Genomic DNA, 18,896 nt, shown 5'->3' with positions numbered 1-18,896 from the left:
GTGGCGGTAATGCACCTGTTTGCGTTGGTGCCTGCAGCCGCCGTTTAAAACCAAGAGGAAGAAGAATGGCGCGTCGCCCTGCTGAATCTGGTTAAGCTGAATAAAGGTTTGTGTTTTAAAGCATTTAAAGTGTTTAAATGGACGAAAATGTTCAGACAAATGCAAGCCTTTGCGAAATTGTGCAATCTATTTATTATTATTATTATTATTATTGAATATAACGTTGTAATGTTTTTTTCTATAACATTAATGAGCCATATTTTGAGTAAAGTAACGTTTTATATCCACATCTGTATAAACAGAAACGCTGCGTCTTTGTTTCGTATATCATGAATCTTATGCTGCCTTCGTGTGCTATCGGAATTATCGTAAACACGAGCGGACATTAGTCGTGAACGCGTCTCAAAGTAGTATTTAAATTCGGAAATAATACTGATATCAGAGTTTTCAGTTGGGCGGGTCACAATCTTTAAACATGGCGGAGGGGACAGTCATTGGTGCCAACTACATCCTTTTATTGTCGCTAAAATTGTGTATTTATAGGGTTAAGCTGAACGATCCTTCAAAGCGTGTTTTATATGCGGTGAAATAAACATGTAACATATTTGACCTAACTTCCAGAATGGTCAGCAAACTGGATGTGTAGCGCGGTGATTGTTTATAATAGTCGACCAGTGGGATGCTACATTTTATTCTTTCCGACATTAAAGTACTTGAATACGACAAGCTCGTCACCACGACTTCATAAGTGGGAAATTTCCGATAGCACGTAAAGGCAGCATTAAACTCGAATTCATGCATTCGCAAAAAGTGGTGGAAGTAACGGTGCTTTTCGAAAAATGAGTCCGTTCAATTGTTTCTCTAGCTAGTATGTACCGTTACTACTGGATGCATGTGTATATATTCAATGTCTAAATAGTACGTGTGATTGTGTTTATGTGTCCAAACGTGCAGAAAAACTCACTGCAAGTAAAGATGGCTTTTATTAAAGAGGAGAGTGAAGATGTGAGGATTGAAGAAACATTCAGAGTCAAACATGAAGATACTGAGGAACAAACAGGTTGGTTTTCATTCTCAAAGCTGAACTCTGAGGGTTCCAGGCATTCTCAGGAAATACACATATACTGATAAAAAAAAAAAAAGTAAGTAAATCCTGAATGCACTGTAAGTTACTTTGGATAAAAGTGTCTGCCAGATGTTAATGTATGTCCAGACATTTGAAATTCCTAGTATTTAACATCGTGATGATTGTTAAAACGACCTGTACTGTGTTTTTAATCATAAAATTATGCAAAATAACTGCCGTGTTGCTGCAAAACGTTGCTAATGCTAACTTATTTCTATGTATTTAACATAGCATATTATGCTATTACTAACCCCAGGGGTGCCCAGGCCAGTTCCTGGAGGGATCTTCCTGCAAAGTTTAGCTCCAACCCTGATCAAACACAACTGAAACAACTAATTACGCTCTTCAGGAGCACATGAGATAATTGCAGACATGTTTTTGGGGTTGAAATCAATCAGGGTTAAAATTTAACCCCGTTACATCTACAGGAATTGGTTTGCGCGCCTTTGTACTAACCAAAACGCAATGGAGACACACAGAGTGCCCATGTAACCATAACGGACCTGCCTGCATTTACATAGTTCAAGATGAGAAAGAGAATGGAATCTTCTCGGCACACACAGGAATAAATTACAGTTTGAGTTTACCCAATTGTCAGTGTCTTCTTTGCTATGTGATGTTTTTTTTTTTTTTTTTTTACTGCATGAGAAAACTAGGGATGCACAGATACCATTTTTTTCTGAACCGATCAGCCGATAATGATACTAATCTAATACTAGCATAGTTTTTTTTTTTTTTATCAATTTATAGTTTCTATACATCTGTGTGTTAACCTGATCATCACTGTTTTGTGTGTTAAACACAATCTACTAAATATAGACAGAAAAATAACAATAAAAAAATATATATATATATTTATATGTATATATGTGTGTATATATATATATATATATATATATATATATATATATATATATATATATATATATATACATATATACATATCTGTGAGAAATGCTATTATAAACTTGGTTAGTGGATAATTCAGCAGCAAGAGTAACTCTAGAAAAACGATGAGTGCACTATAATTGTATAAAATCTAAACATTTAATGAAAAAAGTATTTAGTGGGGTACAAATAAAAGTAAAAAAACAAGCAAATATATTTATATATAAATATATACCATAAAAAAAGACTTTCCTTTTAAATGTATAGCACAGTAATAAAACAGCAACATGTGATAGATAGGACCGTAAAAGCAACTAACAATCTTTCACAGTGCAAAATTATTACAACACGAAAGGCTCTAATGCAGAGCGGCACAAAGTGCTTTTGTGCATCCCGTGTGCAGAATGATGCGCTTAAGTTTCAGTTACTGTGCTTTCAGTTAAGTTAAATTAATTGTGCTTTCTATCCCAGTGTTGTGATCTAACAGACACCCAGTAGAAAGTAACATGATTTAGAAACGGCACTAAACTCCAGCAAAATGAAGTTATTTTATGGAAAACCATTGATCTTTATCTACAGATTAAGAAACTCAAAACTTGTTGAAATCATGTTAAAATTCAGGAGTTGGCCTACTAGTGTTATGAGAGGAATACAGCGTTCACTTTCAACCAAACTAACATTAGTATTCAATCAGAAGTAGAATGGGTCGGGTCTTGAAAAAGATGTGGTTGAGATCCATACTAAGCATAGATGCCGGAGCGGAAACATAGTTGGCAGGATGGAAAATAAGATTATGAAGTTCTAGTCCTAATTAATAAAGGACTTAATATATAAATGGTACTGGGCAATGATGGAAGAAATAAGGCTGAGAAAACTAAAAAAAAACACAATTAACAAGCCTTTTGGTAGCTTGTGTAAGAAATTAAGAGAACCAGTTACTTCTGCTTACCAAGTTATGAATTAGAAACACAGTAGACTTGCAAGAAGTTCCTGAAACAAACCGAAATGTACAGCTCCGTCTTTCTTTTATCTGCGCTTACAATTTTGGCACGGTTCTCTCTGAGTTTTGCAAGCGTGAGGGAGAGGGCGGGTCCACCTTCTGCTTGTTGCCAATCACATTAGGCTATTGCTAACTCTTCATTTAATCTTTATCTGATTGGTTCAATAAAAACACCATCTTCCAAAACATTAATCTTCATTTAGTTCTGGATATATTATATTATAATAAAAAAAATAATAATAATAATTTAGGGGATTTGACTCGATATTTTTCTAAAATATTTATTATCTCTTAACTTACTGGGTTCTTATTCATAATCTGTAATACCAATGTGTAACAACTAGATGGCTGTTTAGCTCTATAAATAAACATATAAACATGGCTGTGTGTTCCCTAGTGGCTGGGAACGTTGGATTCCCAAATAATTAGTTACTTTAATTTGGATATATATTTAGACATCATTAAAGACGTATTTTTTATCAAAGTTGTATCGTGTTTTTTTTTTTTTTTTTTTTTTTGAAGTGTAAGTTTTTACGTTAGTCAAATCTGGACACAAAGAAAACATTTGTTGCTCATACTTGTTTCCTATAATAGCTTGATCAGTTACATGCAAGTAATCCGAATCAATACCAAAATTTCAAAATTGAGTGTTAAATACCGAAAACAGAGACATGGTCTGAAAAACAGACAAATTCAGATTTATGTAGCTTTATTGGTTTAGTAAAAAGGTTTTACAAAGTATATCACTCTGATACTTAAGTGCTGAGCATTGTCATATAACATAATTTTGGCTAATGTTAAAAATCAGACCAGTGGTGCAGATTGATTGATTGACTGTACATTAAAAGTACCATTCTGGCAGAGAGAATGATCCATTACTAAATGAAGATTAATGTTCTGGCAGATTATGTGTTTATTGTACCAATCAGATAAGAGTAAATGGAGAGTCAGCGAGAGCCTCATGTGATTGGCTACAAGCAGAAGGTGGACCTACCCTCCCCCTCACGCTTGCAAAACTCAGTGAGAGAATCGTGTCAAAATTTTAAGCGCAGAGAAAAGAAAAACGGAGCTGTACATATCGGCTTATTTCTGGAACTTTTTACTCCACATGCACAAAAAGTCATCTAGACATTTACAACAGTTTTTTTTACACAAATAAAGATTGGTTCTATGCAGTCTATACAGTTTGCAGTTCTTTAAACTGTCGTTTTCTCTTACAAATCACTGTCCACAGGCTTGCAGTGCTTGCAGCGTCTTTTTGTGAAAACAATGTGCAACGTGTAACGCAGAAAAATGAAAGTCAGAAGAATGCAGATCATATTTATTTTGCGTTAGCATGAAGCTGCAGTTTCACAAAACTTGTATTACACTTATGTATAACAATAAAATGCTGCAAATAATTTTTTTCTTACTCTTGAAATGCGATTTACACCTTTACAAAGCTTCTCTTGCACATGCAATTTTAATTTACGATTACACACTTGTGAACACTTCTACAAATATGACCCTGCATATGCAAATCTTTTCGGCATTAAATTAACTTTGTACTAAATGTATTGCCAGACCGCAACTGTGCGTGCAGTTTGAACTGCAAAAAAATTCAGCTACTACTGACTCCGATGAAATTCATGCAACTTTGATCAACCTGTAATTTAATTTTGTTACTTTGATTTTCACTGTGGTTTTTGTTTTATTTTTGATCAGCCCTCAATGGATTATTTGGGGTTCCATTGACCATTGTCACATAGTATTGTTCTCAAATAATGTAATGTATACAAGCAAACATTTGCAACTTAAATATTTAAATTATTGCAATCCAATGTGTGATTTAAAAAATATGCACCACATATGCACTGCAGACAGAGTAATGTGAACCTGGCATTATTACAGCGGTTCTCAATTCTAGTCCTCCCAATTCCCCAAACCCCCGCCCCAGATCTGCATATTTTGCATGTCGCTCTTTAACACACCTGATTCAGATAGTGAGCTCCGTGCATGAACTGAGTTTCCATTGACATGGTCCTTACACAGTGCTCATTGCTCTCTACTCCCTGAGCAGGGGATATCTGTTGAAGTTTATCACTTCAGAACATCCATTCATGGATTTGTGCAATGTCTTCACACACTGACAAGTGTAACATCATATACTTCTGTAAATAAATACAATTTGCATCTCACACACTTCAATGCATTATAAATAGAACAAACATGACGGAATCATGCCGGAATATACTATGATGTCCACTTCGCAAGACAATTACATTTGAATAGAACAAAAAATTGAAGCCATTATAGAGAAACATACAACATGTGCAAAGCAGGGAAGGGGGCGCGAGGACTGGAATTGAGAACCGCTGCATTATTATGTGTGTGCGCTGCAATTGTGAATGAGTGCACGGTCTTCGGGAAAGCGCATAAGCGGTGAATGGTTTAAAAACTTTTTACATTTTTTTTATTTTTATTTTTTTTTATTTTTATTTTTTACAAACGCCATTTACAAACTTCAGTTACAATGTAGTGCTGGGCGGTTTGACCAAAAAATTTTATTATTATTATTTTTTTTAATTATTTTATAATTATTTATGTGTTTTTTTTTTTTTTTTTTTTTTTTCTTCATGCATAACCAGGTGTACAATGCATTTTCTGCTGGTTGATATTTCAAGACGTGCTTGGAGGTGCACAAATTGCTTGTGTTGCTGCCTTTGATGACAATTAAGCACTTAAAATGGATGTTTGGTTGACGTCTGATTTTTGGAAACCAAAAAACCTCCAAACAACAGACCCAGCTCCTCTTTTTGGCTGTAAAGCCTGTTTCACACATAATCTGCCTGCAGTGTATATGCAATCCACAGCAAGGACTCATTGTGCTTTCACACAGGACGTGTTTGCAGTCCGCTACTGATCCGTGTCTCTTTAATCCACAAGATTTGTTTATTGTTTTGATTTCATATCATGTAAAAAAAAAATTATATATATATATATATAATTTTTTTTTTTTTTTTTCACCATTGTGAGTCTTATCACAGAACAGTAAAAATCTTTCATAGCTATAGACATTAGTTTAAACTCAATAAATATAAACAACGCATTATTCATGCATTATTCTTCTAGGTTTGTATAAGTCTATAACCAAAACCAGGGCTTGAAAACTGAAAAAAAATTAAATCGGTTCACTCCATGCAGAATCGATATTTTAACATTTCTGTTCTACGTTCCTCTGATATTATTACCATTCCGAAACCGGTTCGGGAGGATAAAATACTGGTTAATAATGTTATTTTTAAAAAAGCCTATTATTTGCCTAATAATAATTTAATAATAACAATAATAAAGTATAGCGTTTTCCTTACTCAAAAAAAGGAAAAAATAGAGATCTAACGCTTACAGTTTACAGCTTGCACCAGATTTTGTCCAAATGTAAGCTAGGCCTACTTAAAAAAAAAAAAAAAAAATCTATCAACACTTTAAAAGTATTTTTAAGATATTTAAAAATGTTTGCTGCATTGCTAAAAAAACACTTGTATAAGATTGTGTTTTGAGAGTAAAAAAATACGTAAGTCGCAGCTCACATTGCATTTTATTAGCCCTATTACTTTCCGAAATAATGAAGGCTAAAATGCCTGTAGTCTAAAGCAGTTATTAGTTTCTCTTCAAATCGAATCCTCTAAAGTTTAGGCTATAAAAACCTCAATCCAAAAACAAATTAATGTAAGCTGAAGCTGACGCCTACCTCTCTCATTCGGCACGAATCCAAATGTTTCCATGTTCCCGACGTATCTGGATGCTAAAATGTTATTTAATATAGAGAATATAGAATAATAGTAAATGTATATAAGTAACATTGTATATGCGTCCGACAGTCCGACTCCAAATTTCATTCAATAATTGTTTTGAGGTTAATAGCAAATGAAAACTGTTCAGCCTCTGGGAAATTTGTGAAGCTCCGCTAGGCTATTTTAGTTACCCTCACTCCACAACAAAATAATTTCAATTAACAGTATTTAGAAAAGAACAAGAATTACAAATATAAGAAGCTATAGCAATATTAACGACAAACCAAAACTAGGCTAATTAGAATCTCTTGCCATTTCGGAAAGGAATTACACGTCGCTGTCCATGGTTTCATCAGCATCCTCCCATTAGGCAAAGTCTATTGTTTTTTTATTTTAGTCTATTATAAATAAAGGTTTATCTTTTTTTAGTAATTTCATTTTGCTAGATATTTCCACTTTGCGGGAGTCCCGCAAATAACTTTATTTTCCCGCAACCCGCACACAATAATATCTTGCCGCCCGCGTCCGCATTCACCAATCAAATATTGTCCCGTGACGCAATCGGTTGCGCTGGGTCCCGCGGTACTCCCGCGGGAATGCAGGTGAAAAAAATGCCTAGAAAAAATAGGCCCTTTTTGCGCTGCGTCATCAGGCCCAATTTGGCCCTGAAGGTGGTGCATTGCCATTGAGACTTGACTGAGTTCACAGCTGAGCGGACATTTCACTCGCTGGCTTCAGCGTCACATTTGCGTATGCTGTACTGCTGGAATTCGTGACTGGTTGACAGCAAATTTCAAATATTAAAAGGAACGATAAAATAACGTTATTAACCGGTCAATGTCCATTTCAAATTTTCGATTCTGTTCGGAACTAAACAAATTCATTTAGCTTCTGGTTCTGTTCGTGTCAAAATATTGTTTGTTTCTGGTTTTCGTTCCTTGAACCGGTTCAGAGCCCTGGGCAAAACATTTAAACACAATAATTAGCCTATGACTTTTCTTGATAAATATTTAAAATTAAAACACCACAGACAGAAACAGTGTTGTGCATTTTGCATTTAAATCTTTATCACAAAAGATCCCATGGGTCTTTCTGCTTCCATAAAAGTGAACATGTATATTGTTTTGCTTGTTTATCTAAAAGTGCTCTTTTTCTTGTTTTAAACCAACCCAAAAACGCATGTGTTGCGTGTGAAACACAGTAGGCTTTAATTAGTATACATTTATTGTGAAATGACTGCGTTTCCATGTCAATCCATGTAAATTTTTCACACAAACAACGTGCTATCACTTTAATTCCGCGCCTGCAACACAGCAAAAATAGACTCAGTAGCCTAAACGATCGCTGCACTGCTGCAGACGCACCGCTCCTGGAACACACTGACGGACCGCAAACCTCGTGCAGTATGAATCCGTTAAAACGCACTGCAGACGGACTATGTGTGAAACAGATGTTATAACGTAACACCAGAACACTGCTGAGTTTACCCTCACCACGCCTCGCAGTCGCTGCTTAGAAGTGCAATATTGTAAAGGGTCAGTCTGAAACAGTTTCGTGCAACGCAGCATAACATTCGTTCCCAGCATTGAGTAATTAAATACACTGGTATGTTGGTATATAAAAAATTTATATCATAAACTAAAAAATACACTGGTTTTCGGTATGAACCAGTATACCACCCAGCACTATGACAATGGGACACTGCCTTGAAAGTTCAAGTGACAATTCCTGTGTCAACTGTGCAGCATGCAGCTCGCTTTTAAAGAGCAGTCATGATGTGATTTAAAAAAAAAAATTTGGGCGGCAGCCATATCACCCTGGAGCCCAAGACTGGTTTCCCACTGAAGCTAAGCAGGGCTGAGCCTGGTCAGTACCTGGATGGGGGACCTCCTGAGAAAACTAGGTTGCTGCTGGAAGAGGTGTTAATGAGGCCAGCAGGGGGTGCTCACCCTGTGGTCTGTGTGGGTCCTAGCTCCCCAGTGTAGTGATGGGGACACGATACTGTCAGCAAGCACTGTCCTTCGGATGAGACGTTGAACTGAAGTCCTGACACTCTGTGGTCGTTAAAAATCCCAGGATGTCTTTTGAAAAGAGTAGAGGTGTGACCTTGGCATCCTGGCTAAATCCGCCCATTGGCCTCCGACCATCATGGCCTCCTAACAATCCCCATATCTGCTGATTGGCTTCATCACTCCGTCTCCTCTCCTCCAGTAAGCTGGTGTGTGGTGAGCGTTCTGGCGCACTATGGCTGCCGTCGCATCATCCAGGTGGATGCTGCACACTGGTGGTGGATGAGGAGATACCCCCTGACTATGTAAGCGCTTTGAGTGCCTAGAAAAGCGCTATATAATTATAATGAATTATAATTATAAAGCCATTTGCATTTTGAGAGAGAAAGAGAGCGTGCGGTGATTCATTTATGCTGTTTGTGAAAATATGACTCCCATAAGCTTTTTCAGATATTTTTTTCAATTATTTAATGAAGAAATATGAATTGTACCTCACTTAAAGCATTATAATTATTTTACCCGCGCTGGACAGAGACTGAGACGGTGCCGCTACATGTTGAGCGAAACCTCTCATAGCAGGCGCGTCATCAGCTTGAGATCGTCTTTTTTAGAGACCGCCAATCAATCATCCCATGCGATTATCGGCCAATTGTGATCGGTAGCCGATCAATTGGAGCACCCCTACAGGCAACATCTATTTCGGTAGCTTAGTGGGTAAAGGATCTAGCAAATGTATTGAAAACCAAAATTTTATGTCTCTTTTTATTATTTCTGTTGCTTTGTGCCATTAAGCTTGGGTTAACTTGTATTTATCCTTTTTGTCTTAGACTTGATGCTTCTGAAAGAGGAGAATAAAATGGAAGAAGATCAGTATGAGAAACATCATGATTTTATTACTGGAGAAAAATCTTTTAGTTGCTCACAGACTGAGAAGACCTCACTTAAAAGAAATCAGAAGACAGGAACAAGAAGTTCTTCCACTTGTCAAGAGTGTGGAAAAAGTTTCAGTCGAAAAGGAAGCCTTAACATTCACATGCGAATTCACACTGGAGAGAATCCTTTCACCTGCCAACAGTGTGGAAAAAGTTTCACTCAAAAAGGAAGCCTTAAAATTCACATGCGAATTCACACTGGAGAGAATCCTTTCACCTGCCAACAGTGTGGGAAAAGTTTCACTCAGAGAGGAAGCCTTAAAATTCACATGCGAATTCACACTGGAGAGAGCCCTTACACTTGCACGGAGTGTGGAAAAAGTTTCATTAGAAGAGGAAGCCTTAAAAGTCACATGACAATTCACACTGGAGAGAAGCCTTACACATGCCCTCAATGTGAAAAGTGTTTTACACGTAAAGCAACACTAAATGCCCACATGAAAATTCACACTGGAAACAGTCCTTACACCTGCAAACAGTGCGGGAAGACCTTCTCACAAAAAGGAAATCTTAAGACTCACATGAGAATTCACAATGGAGAGAGGCCGTACATATGTGGTCAATGTGGAAAGAGATTCAGAAGTAAAGTGAACCTGAATTACCACATAAGGATCCACTCAAGAAAGAACTGTTTTATATGTCATCAGTGTGGAAGAAGTTTCACAGTGAGGAAGCTCTTTAAGAAACATGTAATAACTCACTCAGGGGAGAAGCCATTCTCATGTCTTAAGTGTGAAAAGAAATTTACATATCAAAAAGACCTGAAACGTCATTTGCAGTCTCATTATGGAAAGAAAGTGCAGCATTCTGAATGTGATCAAATGTTTAAAAAAAGGAGCAATTGTAAAAATAATTTGCACATTCACTCTAGAGGAAGGCCATTTAAATGTGATCAGTGTAACAAAAAATTCATTTTGCCATCACTTTTACAGATACACCTGAAAAGTCATGCATATGTTAAACCCCATTTGTGTTCTTTGTGTGGGAAGAGTTTTAAATGGCTCAGCAATTTTAAATGGCACCAGAAAATACGTATCTGTATGAAATAAATGGAACTATAACACCTGCAGCCGATTGTGGGCCAAATCTGATTTTGCACCTTTGTGATCATTTGCATTAGTCACCTGTTAAGGAGACTTGGAGATATTTATTTTCTTGTCAGATTAGATCAGATTAGATTTAACTTTATTGTCATTATGCAGAGTACAAGTACAGAGCTAATTTGTCAAATACATATTTCTTGTATATATGAACTCCTGTATTCATTGCTGAGTCTTTATTGTTTCAAATATTGAGATAATGTAGAAGGCACCCTCTAATTTCAAACTGTATGGTTGCATTGCTTAATTTCATGTAATAAAAACTCAGAATCAAAATATTAGTTAGACTTCTGTCTTGCTCTAAAATGCCACAATGTAAATGATAATTAAAAAGATATAAACAAAATAAATCAAACAATACAGTGGAATGTTCAATATTTATTTGAGGGAATTCACAGGTAAACATTTGGGGTCCAACTGGAATATGGCTATAGTTCATAGTTTCATATTTTGATAGCTGGTTTTCCACCTGCAAGTTGTGTAATTCCTAAACATTCTAGCATTTTCAACTAATAAAATCACATCAAATCTCTTTATTGTCACATTGTATACACTGTGAAATGTGTATAGGTGTACAATGTTATTTTTTTAGGTGCAGGTCTCTGTAACATGGCAGTATAAAAACAATGGATGCACAATTGACAATACAAACACATTTTACACAAGATACACAGTATATACAAGGAATAAATGGTATACAAAGGAAGTTTACAAATGTTACAACCAAATGCAGTCACCCTAATCGGAGTAGTCACCGTAATGTGTCAGTATTATTCACAATAATAACAATGAAGTTAAGTCTATGTTGTTATAGGAAGCATTTGATGATTTGTAAAGTTTATTGCAAATACCTTGTCAGTGCTGGAAAGAGATGATGTAGCATGCTTTTAAAATATTTATGGGCTGAGCAGTACAAAGATATTCTGCTCACCTTCAATGATGTGCTAGGCTGTCCCAACTACTCTCTGCAGGGCTTTGCCTAAATGTAAATACAGTAAGATTGTTATTCACGCCGGGGCTTATGAAGTTCGACTTCGCCAGTCGGAGATCACTAAAAATAACATTAAAGAGGTGTGTGAACTTGCAAGCCGGATGTCAGACACTGTAATATGCTCTGGTCCCCTCCCTGCTTACCGTGGTGATGAGATACAAAGCACATCGTCGTCACTTAGTGGCTGGATTTCTAAGTGGTGCCCGCAGAATAAAATAGGTTTCATAGACAATTGGAAAAGTTTTTGGGGCAGACCTGACCTGTTGAAAAGAGATGGTCTTCATCCCTCCTGGGGTGGCGCCACTCTTCTGTCTAGAAATATGGCACATAGTCTTAGAGTTTATACCTGACTAACTGGGGGCCCAGGTCAGGAAGCAGACAGACTGGCTAAACCGACCGTCTGCTAGCCGCTTCACACCACAGAAATCAGTTAATTCTCAGCACAAAGACACTCTCACCTAGATATCACACTATAGAGACTGTCTGTTCCTCGAACTAGAAAATACAAAAAACATCCAAACCAATTTAAGAGTAACAATTTAACTGAGGTTCAACAAATAAAAAACAAACGCAATTCGGATAAATTAATGATAAAGCTTGGCTTATTGAATATCAGGTCCCTTTCTATGAAAGCATTTTTTTGTAAATGGTATAATCACTAATCATAATCTGGATGTGCTCTGTTTAACAGAAACATGGCTAAAACCTGATGATTACATTATTTTAAAAGATTCTACTGTTATAAAAAATTCCTGCTATAAATAATACTAGCATCCAAAAGTTAGAGGGTGAGGTGTTGCTTCAGTTTATAACAGTGTTTTAAGGAGGATGGGCTTTAAGTATAACTCGTTTGAAGTAATGGTGCTTCATATTATCCAGAGAAACAAATGTTAATGATATATCCCCTGTGATGTTTGTACTGGCTACTGTATACAGGCCACCATGGCACCATACAGACTTTATTAAAGAGTTAATGCGTGTTGGAGACGCAAACTGTTTAAAACGATTCAGTTCGATTTGGTGAACTGGTTCAAAAATATCCAGTTACATCGAATGATTCGTTCGTGAACTGGATATCACAAACTGCTTTGTTTTGAACTCTCTCTCACAACAGACACGGAAGAGAAGACAATTCTAAATAAAGTCGTAGTTTTTGCTATTTTTGGACCAAAATGTATTTTCGATGTTTCAAAAAATTCTAACTGACCCTCTGATGTCACATGAACTACTTTGATGATGTTTTTCTTACCTTTCTGGACATAGACAGTAGACCGTACACACAGCTTCAATGGAGGGACTGAGAGCTCTCGGACTAAATCTAAAATATCTTAAACTGTGTTCCAAAGATAAACAGAGGTCTCACGGGTTTGGAACGACATGAGGGTGAGTTATTAATTATATAATTTTGATTATTGGGTGAACTAACCATTTAAGTATAACAGTAGCAAACATAGAGGTAAACTAGTTTTGTACTCAAAGTTTGTTACTGTTATACTTAACGTACACTTAAAAGTATACTCCGTAAAACATACTTGAAGTACTAAGTTTTGGTAAGGGTTTATCAGTGTTTACTATCAGTGTATGTGCATATGACAGGAATTTTCTGAAAAATGTATACAACATTTAGTCAACTAGATGATAAACACTATTAACAGCAATTATAATATGGTACAATCACACTTGTAGTGATATTTGTTAGTTCTGTATGTTGTTTCAGGGTTAGCATCATCTGAGGTCCTCTGAGGGGTTTGCATCATCTCTTCTCAGGTGTTCTGGATCCAGACGAGCTTGTGTACATCCTAGCAAAACAGAAAAAAAAGAGACATCATTAGCGTAGCTGCTGTTCCAACCAAGTAAAATAAATTAGTTTAATCAAAGCTAAAGAATAATAATGCATCACAAATTCTTAGATGCATTATTCGAATGCTTATTGGTCATCCAATCTTTTACATTTTTAACACACTCTGTTAGCTTAGATAATTTAGAAGTTGAATCTGGTCTCGTTGAGATATATAGTTGTGTATCATCAGCATAACTGTGGAAACTAATCCCGTATTTTTTAATAATATTACCTAGGGGCAACATGTATATTGAAAATAGAAGGGGACCTAGAACGGATCCTTGTGGCACTCCATATTTTACTGGTGATAAATGAGATAACTCCCCATTTAAATAAACAAAATGGTAGTGATCGGACAGGAAGTGTAAACCATCTTAGAGCCTTCTCTTAAATACCTGTATAGTTTTGTAATCGATCTATGAGTATGTCATGATCTTTGGTGTCGAACGCAGCAATAAAATCAAGTAAGACTAGAAATTAGATGAAGCCTTGATCTGACACAAGAAGCAAGTCATTTGTAATTTTAACAAGTGCACATTCTGTGCTATGGTGGGGCCTGAAACCTGATTCAAATTCTTCAGACAGATCATTTTTTTGCAGGAAGGAGCACAAATGAGCAGACACAACTTTTCTAAAATTATAGACGTAAATGGAAGATTTGAAATCGACCTATAATTTGCCAGTTCACTAGGTTTTAGTTGTGGTTTCTTAATAAGAGGCTTAGTAAACACCAGTTTGATTGGTTTTGGGACGTGACCTAAAGATAACGACGAGTTAACGATATTGAGAAGCGGTTCTTCGGCTACAGGTAACAACTCTTTCAGTAATTTAGTGGGTACAGGATCTGATAAACGTGTTGTTAGTTTAGATGCAGTGATAAGTTTATTTAGCTCTTCCTGTCCTATAGTTGTAAAGCAATGCAGTTTATCTTTGGGTGCAAGGGACAAACTGAAACCTTTTCAGTTTTATGGGGTAACAGCTTCTAATATATTAGAGAAATAAGTTCCCATGTTACCAGTCATTTCATCTAGCTCATGTGTATTTTTGGGTACACATAGCAGTTGAGATAAGTCAGGCAGGTTATTTGCGAATCTGTCTTTGGTGGCTGGAACAATAGTTCTGTCCAGATGGTAACGCTGAGACATATAGTTAAAATCAGTTATACGCAGCATGCACGATACAAGGAAATGGTCTGTAATATCATCACTTTGAGGTACAATATCTATATCAATAAGATAGATTTCATGCGATATAATTAAATCTAGTGTATGATTAAAACGATGAGTGGGCCCTGTGACATTTTGCTTGACTCTCTGACATTTAGCTTGACTCTAAAAGTTTATTAGGTCAGTAAACTTAAGTTCTAATGCATCATTTGTATTTTCAACGTGAATATTGAAATATCAGACGATTAGCGTTTCATCAATGGTAACCAAAAGATCTGAGAGAAAATCAGCAAATTCTTTTAGGAATTCTGTATATGTCCCTGGTGGTCTATACACAGTAGTCAAAGCAAGAGATACAATAGATTTTTAGATGTCTGACAGTGTAACATTAAGCAGAAGTATTTTGAATGAGTTAAACCTGTATCTTGTTTTCTGGGTAACATTGAGGATATCACTTTATATTGTTGCAACACCTCCGCCACGACCATTCTGACGGGGCTCATGCTTATAACAGTAGTTTGGTGGAGTCGACTCATTTAGACCAAAATTATCATTTGGTTTTAGCCAGGTTTCAGTCAAGCAGAGTACATCAAAACTATTATCTGTGATCATTTCATTTACAATAACTGCTTTGGGTGTGAAGGATCTAATGTTTATGTAAACATTTAAAAAAATGTAGTTCATTTATTTAACATTTTTCTGTTTAGGTTTAATCACGATAAGATTTTTTCTAAATCTTACATTGCATTTCTATTTTGACCCCTGTATTCGGGGAACAGACACCGGCTTAAAGGGACAGCTGTGACTGTTGACGTACAACGCTGCTGATGTTTTTTCTGGTGTGCCCAATAACAAGCATCATACGTCAACTGTCACAGCAGTCACACTCTCAACAGACCCGGAAGAGAAGCCAATGCTGAATAAAGTCAAACTTTTTGTTATTTTTGCACCAAAATGTATTTTTGATGCTTCAATAAATTCTAACTGACCCTCTGATGTCACATGGACTACTTTGATGATGTTTTTCTTACCTTTCTGGACATGGACAGTATACCATACATACATTTTCAATGGAGGGACAGAAAGCTCTCGTACTGAATCTAAAATATCTCAAACTATGTTCCAAAGACGAACGGAGGTCTTACGGGTTTTGAACAACATGAGGGTGAGTCATTAATAACATAATTTTCATTTTTGCTGAACTAACCCTTTAATAGATTGGACTGCGCAAGTACTTCTATCATTTAAGCGGGTAGAACAAAAATCATCATAGTATTTCTTTGAGCATTGGCTTACTAGTCATATGGAGAGAAGTGTCCTGGAGATGTGGGGGTGCAGGCCATCAGCGCGAAAAAGCCTAGGACGCTCCCAGAAAAGATTCCAATCATTAACAAAGAGTTGTTTCTGTTCTCTACACCATGACAATAACAATAACCAGTCTCTGACGATCACAGCATCGCGGTCCATATTGCAGAGGGGAGCAAAGTGGTTCCGGGCGGAGATCTTGAAAACCGGAGGTGAAGAAGTTGTCGCCCGGGGCCAGACATGTGCAGAGGATGCTTTCTCCTCTAATTGATCTCGGATCATCTAATCCATGCAATCACCAAAGTTATAGTGTAGACTAAGTTCAAGTAAAACAACAAGAAAATCCTTTGCCGATTCATCCGGCCATTGAGCGCGTTGTCTGAATTTGTGTCAGTCAACTACAACATTTGTAGCAGGCTGGAAATGTTCTTCTAAAGCTTTGAAGGCATCAGCAATACCCTTACGAAAAATAACCATGGTTTTATTATAATAAAACTGAAGTAACCCATGGTTTTTTGGCATGTTGACTACCATATGTATAACCACAGATTTACTACAAATACCATGGTTATACTATGGTTAATTTAGCAAAACCATGGTTAATTTGTGGTTACCATGGATTAACTATAGTAACCATGGTTTTTTGGTTTTATTTGTAGTAAAATCATGGTTAATTTTCGTAAGGGCAGTTAACATGTATTAGGCAGCGTGTAGAAAACTTTCAACCCCTCAGCTCCAGCCCAGAAAGCAAGCAGTATCTGCCCAGATCCGGCCCAAATGGATTTCACGTGGGCCGGATCTGTGCCAACACTATATTGCTGTCTGGGAAGGCACTGTAGTGAAACGGCCCGATTTCTCTCCTCCAGCGACAAATCTTCCATTTTATTGATAGCGTCAAGATGCTGCCAAGTATGAATCAGTACCGAGGGCTGGCCCATGTATGGCATGAGCAGGTGTACTGTAGGTAAACTGAGTGCTGCCATCCTCATCACCAAGATGTTGTACCTTATTATAATTAGTACTAATAATAAAAAAATAAAAAAACAGCCGAAGTGTTGAGCTACTGCATGCTTGTTACTGCTATCCCTTTATTCTCTTTTACATCTACACTTCAAGGCTTGTATTCACAAAACATTTTAAGGCTAAAAGGAGCTCATAACTTGCCGATTTAGGAGAAAATCTTACAAAATAATGGGTGTGTCAGTCCTAAATTTAAGACTCCTTTATTTTTCCTCTAAGAGTATTTCACAAAGCGTTTTAGCCCTAAAACTAGCTCCTAAATCTGTGAAATGTTTGGAGTTGTGAAGAGGACTTCTAGGTCACTAAGACCAAGGCACAAACTGTCATAAAATGGCTGAGGCCGGCAATCTGCCTCTGAACATAAACATTTTAGAAAAATTTTGACAATAATGAGCTTTTAAAAAGATATTGCCTTAATTACAAGCGTAATATGACTGTTGTTTTCATTAACAAGTTGGGCAAGAAGTAACAGCTGTTCTTGCGTCCAATTTACAGTAGTTCCCTTTTGTTCACACGCCTTACTATCAGCCATGATTATTCTACTTTGTTAATAAAAAGGCTGTTTATATGCATATCTGCTAATTGTTCACGAGGAGCACACATGTAATAGGCTGATTAACTGAACATACTTGTTTAATTAGAAATAACAAGGGTTCACACGAAATAAGGGGGCTTTTAGTTATTATGCCACTCCGCAGTTGGAATCAGCTTCCAGAAGAGATCAGATGTGCTAAAATATTAGCAAATCTTAAATCTAGACTCAAACCTCATCTGTTTAGTGGTGTATTTATTGAATGAGCACTGTGCAATGTCTGAACTGATTGCACTGCATTTAATTTATTGCACTGTATTGTCTTAAATTCTTTTCAGTCAACTTTTAAATCATTCAAAAATAAAAAAAATTAATTCCTTGTTTCATTTTGTGATTATTTTTCCATGATTATTTTACTTTCTTTTATGTAAAGCACTTTGAATTACCATTGTGTACGAAATGTGCTATATAAATAAACTTGCCTTGTCTAGTGGCACTTATTCTGCATTTTCAAATATTTTTAAATGTTTCTTTTTAGGCCTTTTTAAATATGAATATGGCAACATGATATCGTGCTCTACAATATTTCTATGAATAAATCTCTTACAGAGACCTCTCCCCTATCAGGCAATCACTGTGTGCATATTAAGTAAGATGACATCATCCATAGCAACGAGGTCAACCTCGCCCTTACTTTTAGCTTAAGGCTTCTCTCTATTCCTTAGTAAAGCTGGTCTCAGCAGATTTGTGAATAGGTTTTAAGAGAAAACTCTTAGCTAAGAACTTTTACTTCTATTTAGGAGAACTCTTGGTGATAAGATAAAATGTTTTGTGAATATGGGCCCAGGTTATTAGAGACACCTAGTGGCAAAAGATTTTTAACCAACACCACAGTTTATTACACTTTTTCTCAATTGCCAAAACACAATTTCTGAAACCTTGCTCCACAAAACCTCATCTTCAAGCACTATTTACAAAACCTCTGACTCCTCTTGCAAAATGAAACTTTCGCCTCAAAACAGTTTTACCTGTGTTCAAAATCAAACACTGCTCTTACATAAACAAAGTGATCAAAATGATATACACTATCAAGCAGTCAGTAAACAATACACCAACAAATAGAAAATACATTGTTCAAAACATAGTTCTCAGGGAGAAGTACATTTTAAATCTCAAAACAAAGTTCATATTATTCCGTCATTTGTCTTTTGATG

General features: G+C 36.3%; 1 protein-coding gene across 1 annotated transcript; it reads left to right on the top strand.

Annotated features, from left to right (window-relative positions):
* LOC127971363 (gastrula zinc finger protein XlCGF57.1) lies at positions 1-11,109 on the top strand. Its single transcript, XM_052574316.1, has 3 exons — positions 1-106; positions 955-1,060; positions 9,624-11,109. Exons 2-3 carry the CDS (start codon positions 976-978, stop codon positions 10,775-10,777), a joined length of 1,239 nt encoding a protein of 412 aa, XP_052430276.1. The 5' UTR covers positions 1-106; positions 955-975; the 3' UTR covers positions 10,778-11,109.
* The last annotated feature ends 7,787 nt before the right edge of the window (positions 11,110-18,896 follow it).

The sequence above is a fragment of the Carassius gibelio genome, chromosome A4, assembly GCF_023724105.1.
Source record: "Carassius gibelio isolate Cgi1373 ecotype wild population from Czech Republic chromosome A4, carGib1.2-hapl.c, whole genome shotgun sequence".
Lineage (NCBI taxonomy): Eukaryota > Metazoa > Chordata > Actinopteri > Cypriniformes > Cyprinidae > Carassius > Carassius gibelio.
The sequence above is the reverse complement of the archived record's forward strand: the minus strand, read 5'-3'. Positions and strand labels throughout refer to the sequence as shown.